Source organism: Salmo trutta, chromosome 31, assembly GCF_901001165.1.
Source record: "Salmo trutta chromosome 31, fSalTru1.1, whole genome shotgun sequence".
Classification (NCBI taxonomy): Eukaryota; Metazoa; Chordata; class Actinopteri; order Salmoniformes; family Salmonidae; genus Salmo; species Salmo trutta.
In genome coordinates, this window is record NC_042987.1 from 37750157 (window position 1) to 37773307 (window position 23151).

Below are 23151 nucleotides of genomic sequence, written 5' to 3' on the forward strand. Positions count from 1 at the left end.
GTTAGGCTGCCATTTTGGTTGCACATTTCATAGTTTTATGAAGGGATGATCCACTCAGAATACAGCCATTTTTTTTTCACCCACTGACTTTGGCTGTAATCAATACCTGTATGTATTTTGCTTAAAGTTGAACAACTATTTAGATAAGTATCCCTTTCTGAAGAATGTGTCTGCATAAGATTTGAGGTCTCTATTGCAGGTAAGGCCACTTTTGAATTCTGTCAAAGTGATTTCACTCAACTCACAACAGCTTTCCATTTCAAGACTTTATACAAATCCAACTTAAATGATCATTTTGTTGTCTTTGTGAATTATACTTACATCTACCAATATGGATATTTTCATACATATTTCACGACAGACGTTGCTTTTTCATTCTTTTAATATTTTTCCATAGACATTTCAATAAAATCTTTCTCCGTCCTTCTTTCCCCAAACACACACTCACATCCTCTGTACCAGCGGCATTATACCAATAAATAAATACTAACTCAACCACCTGTGCATAATGCATTTATACAACCTGTCACAGCCTATGGATCCTTACAAATGATAATGCATTCATTAATATATTACACACAGGTGGCTCAGTTACCCTTCTCTCTGAACGGCTCCAGAGACAGAGCAAAGACAACGCACCCAGTAATACTGGGGTGGATTTACGTCACATAAGCCAGTTCTGCTTTACCTTACACAGTTCAAGTGTTGAGGGTCATTTGTATCGCTTAGAAATAAAAATCACCTCATTCAAACGGAAATGAGGTCAGGGTACGATTTCAAATACCACTGATAGGACCAACAGAAGGTTTTCAGAGAGACTATCCACTGTCTTTTTCATAGCAATACTCTGGGACCTTCCAATAAAAATTCTCTAATTTAAACTAACCTGGGGCCTCATTTATCAAAAACAAGACGCATGTGCCACTTTTCCCTTAAAGATATACATTTGAATTTACGGGAAAGTGTGAGTATGTCCAAGTAGAGCTCAGACCATGTGTAAGTCTGGTGGTTGATCTACTGTATTGCACATATTGTTCTTATGGGGAAATGGAGGTGGTTTTGATGCACAGGAATTATAGTGATGGTATATTAAAAACAAAACGTGGTCCTAATGATAACACAGATGCATTTAGTAAGGAGATCTCAGATAGCATATAGCCTAATGTGTTATTTTACTTGTATTATATAGGCCTAAATCACATATTGCAGGAAATCTCTCCTTTTCTGACTTGACTGGTTTATTCCTGCTGCACAACTAATCAGGATACCATTTATCCATCGCTCATTCAATAGCAAAGCATGCTCAAAAGTAAATAGACCAGTAGCCTACTTAAAATAGTTGACAGTATGGGTAGGCTACAGTAATGCTGTGCTGTAGGAGCACGACATCATAGCCTATTAAATCTCAGAGCCAGCAAGGCAGAATATATAAAACACTATGTATTGATAAAAGAAAATATTGAACGATTCATCTTCTGCGTAAAAGTATGGGCTGAAACATTTACTTTTAAAATTGCTCAAATAGACAGTGGTGCATAATGCACGGCCACGGCCTTTTAAGTTTGTGTTCATCTCTTGCAGTGACTTTTTCCATTCTGTCTACATCTCTACAGAAATGTGATGCCACTGCGCTTTTCTTTCAGGAACTATCATGGCCCAGTTGCTACATCTCCAAATCATACAGTTTTTGTTACTGTGAATAGAGGGCGTTTTCCAAGCGGGGTTGCACGAGCACAAAAATATAGTATGGCTCTAGTTTATCAATAAAAACACATGTGACAGTTTATCTCCACGTACCCCAGAATTGAGTGAGATAAATGAGGTCCCAGGTATCTAGCAATTCCCTCCAGGAAAACTTGTTTCATTGTCAATGCAATGGTGGAAACTCACTGGAGGAATCACACATTTCTCTCTGAATACAGTCATTCATTAAAATGTCACAAGTCAAGTGCCAAAGACAAAAACGGAGACAAGGTTGATGTTGGACTTTCACGGCGCGTTTCTTTGTTCTGGACACCGGAAAAGCCGTTCCAGCGTTCACAAAAATATATAAAACACGTTAACTAGATTTATACATTTCCCTCATTAACATCCTACAGTCCATTAGTCTACATACGGTGCACCAGTATTAGAAAACACTGAAGAGGCCCCGTTTGTTTGTCCTGTAGTCATGCGTTACAACTGAAGTTAAACAGGAAATTACCCCCCCCAAAACACCACCAGAACATTATCATCTCTGTATGACTATAATAATTATAACAAACATCTTATTCCCCCCACACAAAACCATGATTAAAACTACACCTATAGAAAAAAATAACTTTTGTCATGCTACTGTGATACACTAGGAACAGTCCGTAGGCAAGATGGTCAAGAACGGTTGTGAAGTGACAATAACGAGATACCAAGCGTGGCAACATGATACTACACATGTCATCAACTGGCTATATGGCTCGTTGCAAATAGCCTGGCGCCATTTTGATAAATGCAAGAGCAAAATTGCACACAGAAAAACCCCCTCTAGTTTTAGACTTTGACCAGGGTTTGTTCTCTACCCCAAACCACCCCCTTTTCCCAATCCCACCAACAACCCCCTGTCCTATCCCAAGCAGTCGCAATGGCTTACGCACGCACGCACACACACACACACACACTCAAGTCTTTTGTTGTCATAAGGGGACCTCCAGGAGCTTTTTGTGGAGGTACTGCTTCACCTCCTCTATGCCATTCAGCTTCTCCAGCTCGTGATAGGGCAGCTGCGGAAGAGGAACAAGAGGATAGAGAAAACCCAGGGAGAGAGGAGTTAAATAAAGGTAGTACGTACCACTGTTAGTTTGTCTCTGGTACCAATTGCCAATTAAAACGCTTAATTGGATGATTGTAATGGAGTTAAGGGAAGACTGAAATGTTGTAAGATGGTTGAAATGAGGATTGTAAGCAATGGAGGGGAGGACGGGCTCATAATAATGTCTGGAACGGAGCGAATGGAACGGCATCAAACCATGTGTTTGATACCATTCCACATCTTCCTGTCCAGCCATTACCACGAGCCCGTCCGCCACCAACCTCCTGTGGTTGTAAAATGGTTGTATGATGGTAATGGCTCACCTGCAGGATGACGTATCCCAGGAGCAACAGATGACGGTCCCTCATGGCTCGGGAGCCCACCAGCACCTCAGAGTTGTGACAGTAGTGCCACTTGTCATTCACCGACATGACCACTCTGAAAAGAAGAAAGTCGTATTTAGCAATTAATTAATTAATTATTTCTCTATTGTGAAATAAATTACTTATGCCTGCGATCACACAAGTGACGAAATATGGTAGAAAAATACCGGTGTCTGCCGTGAAGACGAGACAGATTTCCCAGCAAAACGATCTTTCTGAAAGTTATTTGCTAGCTAGCATTGCTACACCAAAGATGCATAATCAAGCGCTTTGTAGTTGGGTAGTACGTATAAAATGACTAACTACACAGATTTGGGGATCCCATCAGCACTGACCTCTTAACTTGCCGCTGGTCCCCCACTGCCCTCTCTGTGTCGGTTCGATCGGCCGGGTGCAGCTGAAGTGACGAGGTGGGCCCCACGTCCCCGGCCAACCCCTCATAGAAGACAGGGAGCTCGCAGTCGGGCCCATGATTACCTGGCCCCACCTGCACCCCTCCCTCGTCCTCCAGGATCTTCCCAATAGAGAACTGGAAAAGAGAAACAGGGGCAGCTGTGGTGGATCCCCCTACCCCGGAGGCCATTGGCTGAGCTAGGCTGTCAGAGGGAGGACTGCTGAGTGTGGAGCTGTCCTGGCTCTCCAGAGAGTGCTCTTTGGCCAGGCTGGAGTAGTAGTCAGCAGGCGTGTAGTAAGTGTTGTAGTCAAGTGGGCCCCCGCCGTTAGGGGCTGCCCTCTGGGCCGAGGCAGGGTTTGCCCCACGCTGCATGTGGTGTGGCAGCAGGGTCACCGACTCGTCCCCTCCGACGGGTCGCTGGTCCCCCCCTTCCTCTAGTGGGGCGAAGGGGGAGAACTTTTGAAAGTCTGAGGTGAGGGCTGTCACGGCCACGGCTCCCTCTGGGGCTTTGTGGGTAACACCTAGGGAGGCCCCTGCCTGGATAGGGAGAACCTGGCCAGAACCATCGATCCACAGCAGGAAGTCTACAAAGGAATGGGAATATACAGAGGTTTAGGGTTGCAACATTTACATTTATTTAACTAGGGAAGTCAGTTAACAAATTCTTATTTACAATGATGGCCTACCACGGCCAAACCTGAACGACGCTTGTCCAATTGTGCGCCGCCCTATGGGACTCCCAATCGCCAGCCGGATGTGATACAGCCTGGATTCGAACCAGGGACTGTAGTGATTCAGTGCTTTAGACCGCTGCGCCACTCGGAAGCCCATAGACATGTAGAGTGTAATTGCCGTGTGTATAGACATGTATAGATATAGATATGTAGAGTGTGTATAGACATGTATAGATATAGATATGTAGAGTGTGTATAGACATGTATAGATATAGATATGTAGAGTGTGTATAGACATGTATAGATATAGATATGTAGAGTGTGTATAGACATGTATAGATATAGATATGTAGAGTGTAATTGTTGTTTATCGAGGTGTTTACACAAGGCTCATCTGTGAAAGAGCGTGGTCTCAGCATGACTGCCTGCTTAAATAAAATGTTTTCCCTAATATTCCTCAAGTTTCTGTAATTGTACAACCCCAAAGAGGTTACAGTACTACAGAATGATATATACACACACCATTGTGTTCAGTAACAGTGTGATATCTTAAGAGTGGCCTTTGAACAAACACCAGAGTGTGTGTGTTAAATCCAAATGTACCTGTGTAATAACCAGGGGCCAAAACCTCGTCTTGTTTGTAGCCATGCTCTCCAACCAACTGTCTGAGGGCTTCAGCAACAAGACCCTTGTAGCTGAAACACACATACATGCGTTGAGATTCACTGGAATTTGCAATGAAAAAGGCGGGACATAATTCAACTTTCAAAATAGATGCCAGCTAACAGTTGGTCAACCAATCAGCCCTAGTACTGCACCGTACCTGTATTTGCGGTTGACCTCGTCAGCGGTCAGCGCGTGGTCAAACATGAGCACCTTGTGCGCGTCCTGGAGCCGTGGACCGGTGTAGTCCCTGTATTCCAGGTCCACCGCCGCGTCCAACAGAGACAGGTAGCGACGCACGATCAGAGCGTAAGGACTGTCTACAAATGGGGGAACAATAAAATCGACGGAAACAAGGACATGAGCGGGAGCAACTGTCTAAAATTGCCTAATGTGAAAATTAAGCACATCGGAGTGAGTTGGAGGTATGTGGGGGTAATATTCAACTTCATACATCAAATGTGTGTGTAACACACACACACACACACACACACACACACACACACACACACACACACACACACACGAGTGTGCGTACGTACTACATACGACTTTTTCCACATTTAGTTACGTTACAGCCTTATTCTAAAATTTATTAAATTGTTTTTTCCCCCCCTCAATCTACTCATAATACCCCATAATGACATATCAAAAACTAAAATGTCACATTTACATAAGTATTCAGATCCTTTACTCAGTACTTTGTTGAAGCACCTTTGGCAGCGATTACAGCCTCGAGTCTTCTTGGGTATGACGCTACAAGCTTGCCACACCTGTATTTGGGGAGTTTCTCCCATTCTTCTCTGCAGATCCTCTCAAGCGTTGCTGCACAGCTATTCTCAGGTCTCTCCAGAGATGTTCGATTGGGTTCAAGTCTGGGCTCTGGCTGGGACATACAAGGACACAGAAACTTGTCCCAAAGCCACTCCTGCATGGTCTTGGCTGTGCGGAGCAGGTTTTCATCAAGGATCTCGCTGTACTTTGCTCCGTTCATCTTTGCCTCGATCCTGACTAGTCTCCCTGCTACTGAAAAACATCCCCACAGCATGATGCCGCCAGGTTTCATCCAGACATAACGCTGGCATTAAGGCCAAAGAGTTCAATCTTGGTTTCATCAGACCAGAGCATCTTGTTTCTCATGGTCTGATAGTCTTTAGGTGCCTTTTGGCAAAACTTCAAGAGGGCTGTCATGTGCCTTTTACTGAGGAGTGGCTTATGTCTGGCCACACTACCATAAAGGCCTGGAGTGCTGCAGAGATGGTTGTCCTTTTGGAAGGTTCTCCCATCTCCACAGAGGAACTCTAGAGCTCTGTCAGTGACCATCGGGATCTTGGTCACATCCCTGACCAAGGCCCTTCTCCCCAATTGCTCAGTTTGGCCGGGCGGCCAGCTCTAGGAAGAGCCTTGGTGGTTCCAAACTTATTCCATTTAAGAATGGAGGCCACTGTGTTCTTGCGGACCTTCAATGCGGCACAAATGTTTTGGTACCCTTCCCCGTGCCTTGATACAATCCTGTCTCGGAACACTATGGAAAATTCCTTCGACCTCATGGCTTTACTCTGAAATGCAATGTCAACTATGGGACTTCATATAGACAGGTGTGTGCCTTTTTAAATCATGTCCAATCAATTGAATTTACCACAGGTGGACTCCAATCAAGTTGTAGAAACATCTCAAGGATGATCAATGGAAACAGGATGCAACTGAGCTCAATTTCGAGTCTCATAGCAATACTTATGTAAATAAGGTATGTTACATTTTTTCTATTCCATTTGCTAAAATTAAAAATGGGGTATTGTGTGTTGATTGCTGAGGAATTGTTTTTATTCAACTTATTTTAGAATAAGGCTGTAATGTAACAAAATGTGGGAAAAGTCAAGTGGTCTGAATACTTTCCGACGGTACTGTATATATATATATATAAATGTATATCAGCAGATGTCACAAAGTGATATACAGAAACCCAGCCTAAAAACCCAAACAGTAAGCAATGCAGATGTAGAAGCACGGTGGCTAGGGAAAAACTCTAGAAAGGAAGAAACCTAGTTAAGACTCAGGCTCTGAAGGGTGGAGATTCTAAGAGTACATGGCCATTAAGGCCAGACTGTTCTTTAATTAGTCATGTAAACAGTACTCTGCTTATCTTAAATCGGCATAAGCATACACCGATTAAAACATCTAGATATTTCATTTTTTTGTTGTTGAATTATTGTAATTTTTTTTTTTTTTTTTAAAGACAAAAATCTGAGTACCAGCTGTGTATTTGTTCTGTGCATACGCTAGTGAAGCGAGTACGGAAAATGTCAAAGTTTGCGCGTTAGAAATAGTTCACATACAAATGCTGTGTCCCAACTCATAACCAAATATACTTCCCAAACATTTATTTTGATTGGTGATTTTCTGCATTTATCAGAGTGCCATCAGGTAGCCTGATCTCAGATGTGTCCATGGAAACAGAATTTTTAGGCAAATCGTTTTCTTGAAAAGCATGAAAACATTTTAAATCAAACTATTATCTTAATCTGAATATTCAAAATCATTGTATTATTGAACGCATGTAAAAAGGTTTATTGTGTCTACTGAAAGTGTCTACTGAAAGGGGCCAGTCGAAAAACAAATGAAACATAGCTGCTCTTTGATGTTGCTTGATCGCTGTGTGCGTGTCTCCCCACTTACTGGTGACGTTGCTGATGAAGGCGGTGGAGAAGACCTTGTGCAGCACCAGGCCAGGGAAGTGTCCCAGCTGGAACAGGGACATGAGGATGTTAACTGTGGCTAGCGGGGAGCTCAGGGCCTTTAGCTCCAGCACCACTTCCAGCTTGGAGAAGAACTGGACCTCGTTGGACGGCCGGTAGCTCATCCGGCTGAAGGGGAACACAAGCTTTTGGATTACCTTGTGGAGAAAAAAAAAGAGAACCATTATCGTGATATTACCAAGCATTATGATAGTAATTACTAAGTATCGCGCGCGATAACTGCTTTAAATCAAACCCATATCAACCGCATTTTCCCACTAGAGATGTGTTTCCACCAAATTGACTTGTTGCGGATAAAAAGCTGTGCGTGACAACATAGTGCACATAAAAATAACTTTTGCGGTTAAATTCCCATGTGCAGGGTTTCTGTCGCATTTTCAACTCTACTGATTGTTTTGTCACAAAAAAAAAATGCTGCGTTATAAAGTTTAGACTCAATCATGGACACGCTTACTGACAGTTGTTGCTGCTCTGCGTGATGTATTGTTGTCTATACCTTCTTGCCCTTTGTGCTGTTGTCTGTGCCCAACAATGTACTCCGTTTTGTGCTGCTACCATGTTGTGCTTCTGCCATGTTGTAGTCATGTGCTGTTGCTACCATGCTATGTTGTCGTCTTAGGTCTCTCTTTATGTAGTGTTGTGTTGTCTCTTGTCGTGATGTGTTTTGTCCTATATTTTTTTATTTAATTTATTTTTAATACCAGCCCCCATCCCGGCAGGATTCCCTTTTCCTTTTTGTAGGCCGTCATTGTAAATAAGAATTTGTTCTTAACTGACTAGCCTACTTAAATTAAGGTGAAATAAAAAATAAAATGGGCCCACGCTGGTCTTTGTACCAGTGGAGGAAAGGGAGGACCATCCTCCTCAGTGAACTTCAGAAACAGTGAAAGTTTAGGTAAAACTATACTAAATACATTCACGTCACCCAATAATTTATTAAAACACACTGTTTTGCAATGAAGGTCTACAGTAGCCTCGATAGCACCATGGTGCAGCCGGAGAACAGCTAGCTTCCGTCCTCCTCTGGGTACATGGACTACAATACAAAACCTTGGAGGCTCATGGTTCTCACCCCCTTCCATAGACTTACACAGTAATTATGACAACTTCCGGAGGACGTCCTCCAACCTATCATAGCTCTTGCAGCATGAACTGACATGTTGTCCACCCAATCAAAGGATCAGAGAATAAATCTAGTACTGGAAGCATAAGCTACAGCTAGCTAACTGCATGCTTTCCCGAGTCGTAGGGGGAGGGCCACACAGCATATCATCACGTAACTCCCAAGTTGACTTCGATATGATGGTAGTATATCAAATATTTGCGCATACAGTTTCCACCGCAATTTCTTACATAATTTTATCGATAAAAAAAGACCACCTTGTCTAATGTGTTTTGTTTCAATCAGGTCTTTCGTGACATTTTTATCCAACATGTACTTTACTGGCATAAAAAAGGTTGGATGGGAACCTGGTTATTGATAGCTTCTACTATGGCGTAGCGGCCACCCTTTACACTCTAGAATGCCTTTCAAACCAATCACCAACAAGAATTTAACAATGCCATGGTATAAGAACCCATAATGTGTGTAAATAAACAACATCTAATTTCAGGTGTAATAGCCTTCACAATAACCAACAAACACAGTGTACCCGAGTTGCTCAACAGCTGTTTAAACATGACAGAGATTTTGTAGATGAGTGTGCCACCTTACCTTGCTATCCAGGTATTCTCCCTTCTTGACCAGGAAATCAGCGATGGTGTCGAGGAGTCGAGTCTCTCTGAGCCGGTGGCGGGCGATGTATTTGGCAATGAGGGCCATGGTGTATGGGGTTATACTGTCCACTTTTTTAGGCAGCTCCTCTATTAGGAAAAGACCAGAAGGTTATCTTGGGAAATGATAGAAAGACGGAGAAACCGACAGATTAAAACAGCTGTCAGAGAAGAGGGGAAAATAATAAAAAATAAATAAATAAAACTCACCAGCCAGGCTGCACACAAACCTCTCCTGCCTGTTCTGGTAGAATAGGTGTGAGCTGAAGATGATCTCCAGGCTCTTGTTACTAGCCTCACGTACACATGTAGCCAGCATCTCGTCCAGCAGTGCCATCTCCTGGTCGCGCACGCCACTTACGCTAGCCAGTGTGTGTTTGACCAGTCGGAGGATCTTCCTGTTGGTAGGTTGTGCGGTACAATGGTGGAATTTTGTAACATGATAACGCCCATTATTGCGATATTACCAAGTATCGTTATACTAATTATACTGAACAAAAATATAAAAATGCAACATGTAAAGTGTTGGTCCCATGTTTCATGAGCTGAAATAGAAGATCCCTGAAATTTTGCATACGCACAGAAAGCTAATTTCTCTACATTTTTTGGCTCAAATTTGTTTACGTCCCTGTGAGCATTTCTCATTTGCCAAAAGGCACATGACAGTCCACTTGGAGTTCGCCTAAAGACTATCAGACCATGAGAAACAAGATTCTCTGGTCTGATGAAACCAAGATGGAATGCATTAGCCTGAATGCCAAGCGTCATGTCTGGAGGTAACCTGGCAAGATCCCTACCTACTGTGAAGCATGGTGGTGGCAGTATAATGCTGTGGGGAGGTTTTTCAGCGGCAGGGACTGGGAGACAGGTCAGGATCGAGGCAATGATGAATGGAGCAAAGTACAGAGATCCTTGATTAAAACCTGCTCCACACAGCCAAGACAATGCAGGAGTGGCTTCGGGACAAGTCTCTGAATGTTTTGAGTGGCCCAGCCAGAACCCGGACTTGAAAGCAATCCAACATCTCTGGAGAGAGCTGAAAATAGCTGTGCAGCGACGCTCCCCATCCAACCTGACAGAGATTGAGGATCTGCAGAGAAGAAATGGGAGAAACTCCCCAAATACAGGTGTGCCAAGCTTGTAGTGTCATACCCAAGAAGAGACGAGGCTGTAATCGCTGCCAAAGGTGCTTCAACAAAGTACTGAGTAAATGGTCTGAATACTTGTGTAAGTGTGATATCAGTTTAGATTTGTAATAAATTAGCAAGCATAAAAAATAAAAAAAAGTTTTTGCTTCGTCATTATGGGGTATTGTGTGTAGATTGATGAGGGAAAAAAACAATTGAATCAATTTTAGAATAAGGCTGTAACGTAACAAAATGTGGAAAAAGTCAAGTGGTCTCAATACTTTCCGAAGGCACTGTAGTTTTAGAGAACTTGGCAGTACGTCCAACCGGCCTCACAACCGCAGACAAGGTGTAACGATGCAAGCTAAGGATCTCAACATGTGGCTTCACCAGCAGGAAGTGATGAAACTGTGGGTTTGCACAACTGAAGAACTTCTGCACAAAGTGTCAGAAATCGTCTCAGGGAAGTTCATCTGCGTGCACGTCGTCCTCACCAGGATATTGACCTGACTGCAGTTTGGCATCGTAACGAACTTCAGTTGGTCAAATGCTCACCTTTGATGGCCACTGGCACGCTGGAGAAATATGCTCTTCACAGATGAATCCCGGTTTCAACTGTACCGGGCAGACGTGTGGGCGAGCGGTTTGCTGATGTCAACATTGTGAACAGAGTGCCCCATGATGGCGGTGGGGTTATGGTATGGGCAGGCATAAACTACGGACAATTAACAATTAATTACATTTTATCGATGGCAATTTGAATGCGCAGATATTTTGACGAGATCCTGATGCCCATTGTCGTGCCATTCATTCGCCTTTATCACGTCACGTTTCAGCATGATAACGCACAGCCCCATGTCGCAAAGATCTGTACCCAATTCCTTCAAGGCTGAAAATGTCCCAGTTCTTCCATGGCCTGCACACTCAGACATGTCACGCATTGAACATGTTTTGGATGCTCTTGATCGACAGTGTGTTCCAGTTCCCGCCAATATCCAGAAACTTCGCACAGTCATTGCAGAGGACCGGGACAACATTCCACAGGTCACAATCAACAGCCAGATCAACTCTATGCGAATGAGATGTGTCACGTTGCGTGAGGTAAATGATGGTCACACCAGATACTGACAGTTTTTTTTGCTCCACACCCCTACTTTAAAAAAAAAAATGTTTAAAGGTATCTGTGACCAACAGATGCATATCTGTATTCCCAGTCATGTGAAATCCATAGGGCCTAATAAAATGTATTTTCAATTGACTGATTTCCTTATATGAAATGTAACTCAATCATTTCTTTGAAATCGTTGCATGTTGCATTTATATTTTTGTTCAGTGTACTAAGTATATAGCCATAACTGCTTATCACAATAACTGACATTTAAAATTACACTCAGGAACAGATCACACCTAGATTGTGTTCAGTAAACAAAAATGGGATAGAAGGTTTTAAAACAGAGGTAGTACCTCTGTAAGGCATGTGCAATAAGAATACTAATTGTTATTTTTGAAAACATTTCCTCCATTTATGACTATCGAGAGTGACCCAGTTGTACTGCATAACTCGCATTTCCTCTACTTGGATGGCCTCTTACAAACAAGAGAACATGTAAACATTTGTCTATTTTACCATGAATGGGTAATCAACCATCATCCCAACCCTACCTGTTGGCCAGGAGCTGTTCCGGGTTGGGTGGTACATTGGCCACGATCTCGGCCGTTGCGGCGTCGCTGGATTGCAGCGAGCGCCACTTGAGGCGGTAGTAGGAGAGCAGCAGGAAGAGGGTCTGCGGGTGACGCTCCCGCTCCAGGTTCTTCTCCAAGCCCGCCAGGCAGGCCTCGGTGAGCGGGTGCTGGCTGCTGGGGTGCAGCTTCATGCTGGAGCTGAACACCATGGACACGTCCTTCTGGTTAAACTGGCCCAGTCGTGATTGGGACTCAGCCTCCAGCACCTGCACCACCCGCGAGTCGCTGGGAAGGCCTGGGGGAGGAGGTGGGCGGTTTAGGGTTTATTTGGTTTACTTCATTTCTTTTTTCCCAAGGAATGTAAGTCAGTTTAATATTCCAGACAAGTGAATTTAGGTTCGTTATGTGTACACAAATTATTTTCACATCTATACGAAGCCAAATGAACACACGTATAAAGTAGTAGATGTCATTTCACAATGTTCACGTATCATACATAATAAAAAATACAATGAACTAAAAACACATACACTAGCAATATGAAAAAGATAACTTTCACACTCCCAACAAATCCAAGTAAGGTATGGGAAACAGAGCTGCCTCCATGAGATCACCTAGACTCACCTAGTGCAGCCACAGATCACCTAGTGCAGCCACAGATCACCTAGTCTCACCTAGCGCAGCCACAGGTCACCTAGTGCAGCCACAGGTCACCTAGTCTCACCTAGCGCAGCCACAGGTCACCTAGTGCAGCCACAGGTCACCTAGTCTCACCTAGCGCAGCCACAGGTCACCTAGTGCAGCCACAGATCACCTAGCCTCACCTAGCGCAGCCACAGGTCACCTAGCGCAGCCACAGGTCACCTAGCGCAGCCACAGGTCACCTAGCGCAGCCACAGGTCACCTAGCGCAGCCACAGGTCACCTAGCGCAGCCACAGGTCACCTAGTCTCACCTAGCGCAGCCACAGATCACCTAGACTCACCTAGCGCAGCCACAGGTCACCTAGCGCAGCCACAGGTCACCTAGCGCAGCCACAGATCACCTAGACTCACCTAGCGCAGCCACAGGTCACCTAGCGCAGCCACAGATCACCTAGACTCACCTAGTGCAGCCACAGGTCACCTAGACTCACCTAGTGCAGCCACAGGTCACCTAGTGCAGCCACAGGTCACCTAGTGCAGCCACAGGTCACCTAGTGCAGCCACAGGTCACCTAGTGCAGCCACAGGTCACCTAGACTCACCTAGTGCAGCCACAGCGTACAGGCAGTTGACGATGCTGAAGTTGTCAAACTTGGCACAGTCCCTCACAATAGAGTCGCACAGCGTCTGGAAGTCCTGGTGCTCCAGGATCTGTCGACCTTCATTCTCCACTCTTTCTCCTCCACCTACTCCGGGAGAGGGAACCAGGGCTGCCTCTGAGCCACCTCCGCCCCCTCCTCCAACCCCAGCCCCGGCCTGTAGTAGCTGGCCGATCTTCTGCAGGGCGATGGGGTAATGGTTGTGTGAAATCTTGCCTGGGTTCTGCGTCACCCAGCGCAGCACCTCGTCCGCTCTCCGCGAGCGTTCGATCAGCCTCTTCATGGTGAAGAAGGTGTCGTAGCTCATCTTCTCATGGATGAAGTTCCACGTCTTCTTCTTGTTGTTTCCGGCGGCGCCAACAGTGCCGTGGTGGTGCAGGTGGGCGTGCGTCTGGTAGTGGGGGTGCGGGGGGAGGGGTGGAGGAGGGGCCAGGTGCGGGTGGGGATGGTAGTGCTGCTGGTGGTGGTGGTGACTGTGGAAGTGGGGCCCCCGGTGAGGGTCAGGGCGCCCCTGGTAGACAGGCGGGTAGCTGGGAGGTGGAGGGGGCACGTGGTGGGGATGTTGGTGTGGTGGGAGAGGGTGGTGGTGGGGGTGGTTCTCCAGCATGGGCAGCCCTCCACCCCCCAGGCCCGGCCGGCGTCCAGGCTTTCCTCCTCCACCACCACCTACTGCGCTGTACAGCCGGGTAGTGTACATGCCAGCGAGGGCGAGAGCGAGGACGCTAAGGCGGCTGGCGTGTCGCTGGCAGAGGGGCGAAGGGATTATGCTTTCGCAGCTCAGGAGGCCTGGACTGGAGGACAGCCACAGCATACTACACAGGCTAGTACACCGCTGAGGCACTGCAGACTACACCTACAGGGAGAGGGGAAGGGAGGGAAGAGGGGTGAAAAGGGAAAGAATTTACTAAACAAAACACACATTCCAAATGAGAATCTGTGTGAGAATACCTGGAGATTCCCATTGTGTGTACACACACACACACACACACACACCTAATTGCAAAGCAGTACAGTGACATCAAGTAAATGATTCAAACACAGCACAGGAAACAAGAAAAGAGACATTAAATGAAAACAAATAGGCTACATTGAGATGAAAACCTTCCTTGAAGGCTGTTCAGACCAAGATCAAACTCGGTTGAGGATGTCAGGATGGCCTGACTGGATTCAGAGTTCTTCCAGATCTATGTCTCTTCATCAGATGACATGTTCACGTTCTTCATGTTTGGCTGCACGCTCATCTCGTCTTTCCCTGTTGCTCCAACTTTGCCTTTTAGCTTACGGGATTCACTCCACTAACCGTAGCGCCCTTTTCATCAGCCTCTCTCCCTCTCTCCGGAAGGATTTCCTCCAAAGCAGTACCGATCAAGTCTGACTACTGCATTTGGATGGCCAGATGTCATAATGCTTTGCAATGACGAGCGGATTTGCCTTTGTACATTAATCTAGCATCACGTGTAGGGTTTTCCACAAATGCTTCCAACGTAAAGTCCATGGCTTTATTTTTTATTAGCCTGTGTGTTCATGCAACTTTCAAAATGGTTCCACAAAATCATATAACCTCCCAGGGTGGATGTCAGTGACAGAAACTCTACCACAAAAGTGTATTTTGAACACTCCAATATCTTGGCACAGCAGAGCTTCAGATTAGGTGACTAGAGCGACTACCATATTCATGGAAACTAAATCCCGGACGAACACCCATTTCCCAGCAAGAAAAACAAAATGTCGCACAAACAGAGGGGGGAACTAACAAAGAGTCACTGACAACAACCAAAACAGGTGGGTTTTTAGGAGGGGTTCTGAAAGACACTCATGGTGTGTCCACTGAAAGCATCAAGTGGAACTGAATTTGATCCTTTGTTCGTACCCCCCGCAGGGCAATTGAACTTAAACCAGAGGCTGCTCCAAGACACCGCCAGCGGAGGAGAGATAATCGGAGTGGACTTCTAGTCCAACTCAGGAGGCGTGCACACCATCCACCGCTTCCGAGTATATTACTCACTAATGTTCAGTCTCTGGATAATAAAGCAGAGCTGAGGATCTCTTTCCAGAGAGACATCAGGGACAGTAACATTCTCCGTTTCACGGAATCATGGCTCTCTCTGGATATACTGTCCCCGGCCATGCAACCAGCTGGGTTCAGTAAGCAGTGCAGACAGGAATAAAGAACTCTCAGGGAAGAAGAAAGGCGATGGTGTATGTTTCATGATTAACTACTCATGGTGTGAATGTGATAATGTACAGGAACTAAAAGACCTTTTGTTCACCCGACCTAGAATACCTCACAATTAAATGCCCGACTGTATGACCTCCCAAGAGAATTCTCTTGACTTGATTATTCACGTCATTCTGAGCTAAGTGGTATAGTCGTTGTGCGTTCTCAAATGGACATTGTTAATTCTGGCTATCTACTTCTATTTCAGAGTGCAGAATAACTTGTGAATTTACAAACGCTCAACACCTGTTGAATATGGCCGGTGTCAGTATACTTCCCCCCCCCCCAAAAAACGTCATTAAAATTGTTGCCAGCAGCACAGTTAGTCACCAACGATCTGGATAACATGAAAACCAGCTCTGCTAGGGCGAGTAAAATGGTCAGAGTGAGGTGTTCTCTCATGTGTCCGGAAGTAACTAGCCAACGTTAGCCAGTTGGCAGTCAAGCACCCAAGCTGTTGTAAGGTCAGAACGCTCGGATCAACCCTACTCCTCAGCCAGAGTGCGCTCTGAACTCGCCGAGAGCGAAACGATCAGAATTTACAAACACAACCGAAATCGTAAAAATTGTAGCTAGTCATTTGTTATGCTAACAAACTAGCAAGAGGTTGCATAGCAACAACAACTTCAAGTAGACAGGCAAAGCTCTAGTACGCGCAAATGAAAGGATACCGTTCGTTTACAGTATACTAAAATGAACTAATAGTATATACACCCATTAAGTATGTAGTATACAGTATGGGTTATCAAAAAGAAAGGAGGACCAAGGCACTCTTCATATAAAAAATTTAAATGCCTTTATTTGTGTGGCATGTTCAATTATTTTTTTTATTTTGTTTCCAATGAACATGCCATAGAAATAAAGGCATTTAAATGTATTATATGATGAGTGCCTTGGTCCTTCTTTCTTTTTGATAACCAATTTACCAAAGTGCACCTTCTGTCTACCAAAATCTACTATTGTGTCCCTTAGCAACGCTTCCCTTCCTCTTTTTCCTACATGTTAGTATGGGTATTTGAACACAGCTATGGAATCACTGGTCACTTTAATGTGTACATACCGTTTTACTCTTTTCATATGTATATATACACACACACACACCGTATTTTAGTGCTAATATTTATATATTTCTTAATTCCATTCTTTTACTTTTAGATGTGTGTATTAGTGATGCACAGATATGACATTTTTGGCCTATACTGATATCCAATATTTTCCTTGCAAAACCCCCCCCCCCCCCCCCCCCAAAAAATAACCATATTTACAATTTTAGCGGCCTTTTAAGCATTTTAGTACAGTTAAATAGTTACACACACATGGACGCAGCGGTCTAAGGCACTGCATCTCAGTGCAAGAGGAGTCACTACAGTCCCTGGTTCGAATCCAAGCTGTATCACATCCGGCCGTGATCGTGAGTCCCACAGCGCGGCACACAATTGGCCCAGCGTCGTCCGGGCTGTCATTGTAAATAAGAATTTGTTCTTAACTGACTTGCCTAGTTAAATAAAGGTTGCACACACACACCAAACATTTTTGGTTGGCATTTACGTATGTCCCCATTACCAGTAAAACATAATCAAAACCCATTTCTTTCACTTGCTGTGCTGTTTCGTTGTTAATTTGTTCAGTCGTTTCATTCTCAACCAGGATTTCTATGGAACGCCGTTTGGGTTTTTGCGTGTCAAAAAAGATACGTCAAATAGTGTTGTTTGACGTGTCAAATAATACGACATCTGTTTCAGTAGCTATATAGTTAGCTAGCTAACTATATAGCTAGGTGTCATCTAAAAATAACCCTAATTTATAAGACAGTTCTTATTTGATTAATGGTGGTCGGACCCATCTATGTGAAACTAGCCACAATAAGGATTAGCCACAAGTGGAATTTGCGGTTAGCCTTCAAAATAAAAGTATGGCATAATTCTACTATTTGTATTCATTTGCATTACTGTCAATGACACTTATTTTGATGGCAAAATGCAAATTCCACTATTGTGCCTAATCCTTATTGTGACTAGTTTCAAAACACATGGTGCGGTCGAGCCTCACTAGCCAGATGAAGCTAGCTGGCTGCTTATAACGATAGCTTTGGGCAACAGGGTTAAGTTGCTGACTAGCTATTTTCATTAACTGACGTTAAATTTCAATAGGCGAACAACAATACTTACAAAGGATTCCTAAATTGTTGCTAAGAATAATGAAAATGACTGCAGGTTCTATTGGTCATTGTTTTCAGGATGGTTGTATTGGTGCTAGCTAGGTACCAAGCTAAAGCTAGCTACCCCAGAAGTTGCGGTCAAACAAATGCTTTATTATCAACGCGGTATTCTAAACACATCGATCGTGGCCGGTGTTTGCAGACTTTTTTGTACAGCTTTGACAGTGCTACTGTATCTTCTTTGACATGCAAAGACCCAAACGGCATTCCATAGTATGCATGTCGTGAAGCTAATAGCAGCGACGCTATTACTGTGTAACTCCGGTAGGGAAACATCTGAAAAATAACGCACTTGGTAGTGTGTACCGGTGCTCGACCAGTCGGTGAAAGCCAACATCATCCACAACAGAGAACAGTTGATTATCAAGGGCAATGAATTCCATTATCTTGGCTTTAATGGATTTCACCTTTGAGTTGTCTCGCTGAAATTTTGTTACTCTTTCAGATGACTGCTCGATCTAGTTCAGGAACGCTGTGTTGCACGTACAGCGCAACATTTTACGTAGCGTCATTACATCATTTACCTACGTTATATAGGTATGCACGTCAGCTTTAACATCGGTTTTGCACATCGGCGCGTTAAACTAGACATCAGATGATACCGATGTTGGCGTTTTTAGCTAATATCAGCCGATTCTGATATGTTAACCGATACATTGTGCATCCCTAGTGTGTATTGTTAGATTTCGCTACACCCGTAATAACATCTGATAAATATGGGTACGTGACCAATACAATTTGATTTGAAAAGACACCCACCATGAGCACCCACAAAATTTTCCCAAGAGGCAAACAAAAGGGGGGGGGGGGGGGGGAAAAAACACACCAAACTTAGACAGGAAGAAAATCAAAAAGTTGAGCAAAACAAAAACAGGGATGATCAGACAAAGGAATGTTTTTCTAGACCTCAAATATGGCGCACCAACTAAAGATGTTGACCCTCCACATCTCTCAAGACAACTCGAGCACTGGGCCATCCACTTAAATAGCACCTGGGCCGGCTCAGGTGAAACCCCTTCCGACTAATGAGATGGACAAGCCAGCACAGGTGTAACACATACTGACTAACGAGATGACACCCTATGTGCTATACATGATAAAGGTCCAACCTCAACAGGAAAAACCAAAACCTGTAACATCTGCCATTTGTATATTGAGTTTAGTCTGATATATGACAGGCTACACTGACAAAATGAGGTGAGTTATGGGATCTGTCCCAAAAGGCCCCATTTTCTTTATGTAGTGCACTTCTTTTGACCAGAGCAACACAGAATAGGGTGCCATTTGGGATGCACACATGGAGTACAACGATAAACAGTCCAGCTTAGACAGTGCAGGACAAGAGACTATGTAATTCTATCGACCATAGACTAGTCTGCAGACTCTGCACTCACAACAGGTCGCCTGCAGCTAGAGGGGGAGAGGGTGAATCCCTCTAAAACAAATGGGGATGAGGGAGGGGAGACCAAGAACCGTTCTGAAAATGGGTTAGTATACACCTGATTGGTGTAACCACCACGCCAACTAGACATGTGAAAATGTAGGCTACAATCAAGAAAAACGTACGCAAAATAAAATCTAGAAATTGTATTTGTCACATGCTCCGAATACATCAGATGTAGACCTTACCGTGAAATGCTTACTTATAAGCCCTTAACCAACAATGCACTAAAATAGCCAGGCTTATAACAAGGCTAAATAGTACCAAGTCAATGTAAGGGGGTACAGGTTAGTTGAGGTAATATGTACAAGTAGGTAGGGGTAAAGTGATTATGCATAAATAAACAGCGAGTAGAGTAAAGAAAGAGGGGGTGGGTCAACAATCCGGGTAGCCATTTGATTAGTTCTTCAGCAGTCTGTCCTTTGTGTTCACTCAATGGTCAACGAGAGACAAACTGTCAGCTTTTATAATCTGTCATAGGCAAGTACTACTTCTAGTATTTCTGGTTGGTAGCCTAATGCTAAAAGTATGCTACGTCCAAATACACTGATTATAGCTTATCATTAAAACATGTTGACAGTCTCTTTAGTTAGGCCTAGAATAGAGTATTCAGACACTGCAGTAATGTTGAGTACACGTACTGAGTCAGTAAAAAAAAATTAAAAACCCATTCGCATACCCAACCTCCCCTGAAGTAAATTGGAACAGGTAACTAACCAATTTGCCCTTCAGCATAAGGAATGTTCCCACTCAACCTTTGACGATTTTCCTCAATTAACTACTAATGCCATAGTTAGCTAGCTATCCTGAAGACAAACACCCTATCCAGATTAATGCAGCGTAGTGCTATCATGTTTTTAGTTAGCTAGTTAGCTACAGTATGTGTAGCTAGCCTAGTTAGCAGCAGGACGCTAAATGTCAAACTGAACTGGCATAACGTAAGCTAGTTAACTAAGCTGCAAATCTAAAATAAATCAAAGTCAAGTTGTATTTATCACATGAGCCGAATTGAACTTGTTATGCCAGTGAAATGTGTATGTATACCTGTAACGTTAGTTGCAAATAACGCTGGATAAAAAAAAAAATCATTCAAATTAGTTAGCAAGTATCAGTGGCAATGTAGCTAACACTACTAGCAGGAAAATATGCCATTGGCAACAAGTGTCAAAGGCCGGGTGCATTTCAGGTAGTAAGTTCGTACTGTAAAGAAGACTAGCTAGTAGCTAGGACGGCTACAAGGCGTCAGCTGGCCCAGCTACGTAACCGTCATATAAAAATAACAACAAAAAAAACAATGGGTTAATATGGTAACAAAGCTAGCTACAAAATGACAAATCACTAACATGTACTTACATGTTTGTCAACGCAAGAGGAGTATCCAGATGGGTGTTGCCGTGAGTAGCCAGTATTGTATCTAACTGGGAGCTCTGACGGTGAACACTCCTAAGAAGTTAGCGAAACATACGAGTGACAACCAGTCCGTCAAATAAAAATAAAAAAACTTCACTATATCGCTTGACCAATTTTAACTCATTTACTAAAATTAGCTAGTTAAATGGTGGAATAATACTGTAGTTCATTGGTCATGGGACGTCCATGCAATGACACCGTTTTTGTTTGTTGCAAACTGTCTGACCTAGCTAACGTTTAGTAGGCTCGGTTTCAATTCGACTCGCTCTGTCCTCTCTATCCGGGAGCAGACATGGGTTGGTGTTATTTACAATGCGTTTAACTTATTCACACTGACAAGTATTGTTTGCCCTGGTAACTCGAACCCAACTACACCGGAAATCGTTTTTTAAAACGATTGATGGCATTTGCCGCAAGAACTGTATTCGGTTCCCCGTCCTCTCATTCTTCACTAGCCGCACTGGTGTCGGCCATCTTCCCAGCATGCAACTTTTTTTTTTGGTCTTCTGTTGATGACTATGCCAACATTTGGTTCATTACAGCAAAGATTATGGAAATACTGACAAGATGCATGTCTCTCCGCCCTAACAATGAGAGTCGTTGTCCACAAAGTTGCCCAGTGGGCTGTCTAGCTCCCGCCTATCCTTTATTTGGATTGGTGGATCTTATTTATTATTATTATTATTATTATTATTATTGTCACCCTCTTTTGAATATTCGATGAGGGTTATTGACGTCAACTGCATGTATTCAAGGGAGAGATGCAATCCTACTAGCCTCATCTAAGCCATAGCCATCAAGTATCAGCGTTGTCTTTTTTCCCCCTCGTAGTTACCAGGATGTCACGTGTCCTACTTATCAGTACACTCGTAACCTCACGTAGCAAATAAACAATTCATGTTTGTGTTGCTCAAATTTGACACTCATTGACCTCGTTTGATTGACAAAACAACGAGAAACGCCACTTGCTGGATGGGGGCCGAGTTGGGCCTCTTCCTCTGATCACCACCACCTACTGGGCTGGAGGGTCTACTTGTGCTTTTCCGGCAGACTTGAGGCAAAGATTTTCAAAACGACCTCAAGATTGACCAGAGCCTGTCGTTTCCATTGGGTGCAAATTAACCATAGTGGGCTTAACAGACAAGGAGGTGGGCAGAGCAAACCACGAGCTAGTGAGATGGCCGCTCTAGCATTTATTTCCATTAGGGAACGCCTACTTGCCCTTGCACTCCTAAACACCTTTTTTTTTATACTTTGGCAAAGGGTAGTCCACATTTATACATCTGGTGAAATATTGTTCTGTGCTAGAGGCGCTTCTTTGGTATATAATGGGGTTCGCAACAATTTTAATTTAAATAAAATAACCCAGAAATGTATGCACAAATTTGTTTACTTCCTTGAGCATTTTATCCTTTAAGATAATCCATCCACCTGACAGGTGTGGCAAATCAATAAGCTGATTAAACAGCATGATCATTACACAGGTGCACCTTGTGCTGGGGACAATAAAGGCCACTAAAAATATGCAGTTTTGTCACACAACACAATGGCCTCAAGTTGAGGGAATGTGCAATTGGAATGACAGCAGGAATGTCCACCAGAATCGTTTCCAGATAATTTAATGTTAATTTCTATACCATAAACCGCCTCCACTGTCATTTTAGAGAATTTGGCAGTACTACATGATTCCATGTGTGTTATTTCATAGTTTGTCTAGACTATTATTCTACAATGTAGAAAATAGTAAAATAAAGAAAAACCCTTGAATGAGTAGGTTTTTGAACTTGACTGGTACTAAAATATATATATATTATTTTAAAAAAATCCACAAGTATACTGAACAAAAATATAAACGCAACAACTCAGTCAATTTAAATAAATTAGGCCATAATCTATGGATTTCATGTCTGGGCAGAGGCGCAGCCATGGGTAGGCAAAGATCCACCCACTGGGGAGCCAGGCCCAGCCAATCAAAATGGCTTTATTACAGACACAAATAATCCTCAGAACCATCCCTCCCCCTCTGACAATCCTGCAGATGAAGAAGCCGGATGTAGAGGTCCTGGGCTGGTGTGATTACACATGGTCTGCGTTTGTGAGATCCCGAGTGGCGCAAGGCACTGCATCTTAGTACTAGAGGCGTCACTACAGGCTTTATCACAACCGGCCGTGATTAGGAGTCCCATAGGGCGGTGCATAATTGGCCCAGCGTTGTCTGGGTTACGGTTTGGCTGTGGTAGGCCGTCATTGTAAATAAGAATTTGTTCTTCACCGACTTGCCTACATAAATCCTTTTTTTTAAACAGAAGATAGCCCAATTTGGTA

The 23151-nt window shown here is 43.8% G+C and overlaps 1 protein-coding gene across 1 annotated transcript; it reads right to left on the reverse strand.

The window, feature by feature from the left end:
- Positions 1–364: 364 nt before the first annotated feature.
- On the reverse strand, positions 365–22210 carry fastk (Fas-activated serine/threonine kinase). Its single transcript, XM_029726504.1, has 11 exons — positions 20770–22210; positions 13483–14392; positions 12218–12533; positions 9639–9826; positions 9370–9518; positions 7576–7792; positions 5060–5219; positions 4840–4931; positions 3504–4146; positions 3109–3223; positions 365–2756 (listed from the first exon to the last, which is right to left on the reverse strand). Exons 2-11 carry the CDS (start codon positions 14348–14350, stop codon positions 2670–2672), a joined length of 2835 nt encoding a protein of 944 aa, XP_029582364.1. The 5' UTR covers positions 14351–14392; positions 20770–22210; the 3' UTR covers positions 365–2669.
- Positions 22211–23151: the final 941 nt, after the last annotated feature.

Excerpts from the sequence above, each read along its gene's own strand:
- fastk (XM_029726504.1), bottom strand. The coding sequence starts at position 14,350 with ATGCTGTGGCTGTCCTCCAGTCCAGGCCTCCTGAGCTGCGAAAGCATA. Across the intron at positions 9,519-9,638 it reads GTTTGTGTGCAGCCTGGCTG|AGGAGCTGCCTAAAAAAGTG; the intron begins GTGAGTTTTATT and ends TTTTCCTAATAG. Across the intron at positions 4,147-4,839 it reads GGCCCCTGGTTATTACACAG|ACTTCCTGCTGTGGATCGAT; the intron begins GTACATTTGGAT and ends ATTCCTTTGTAG.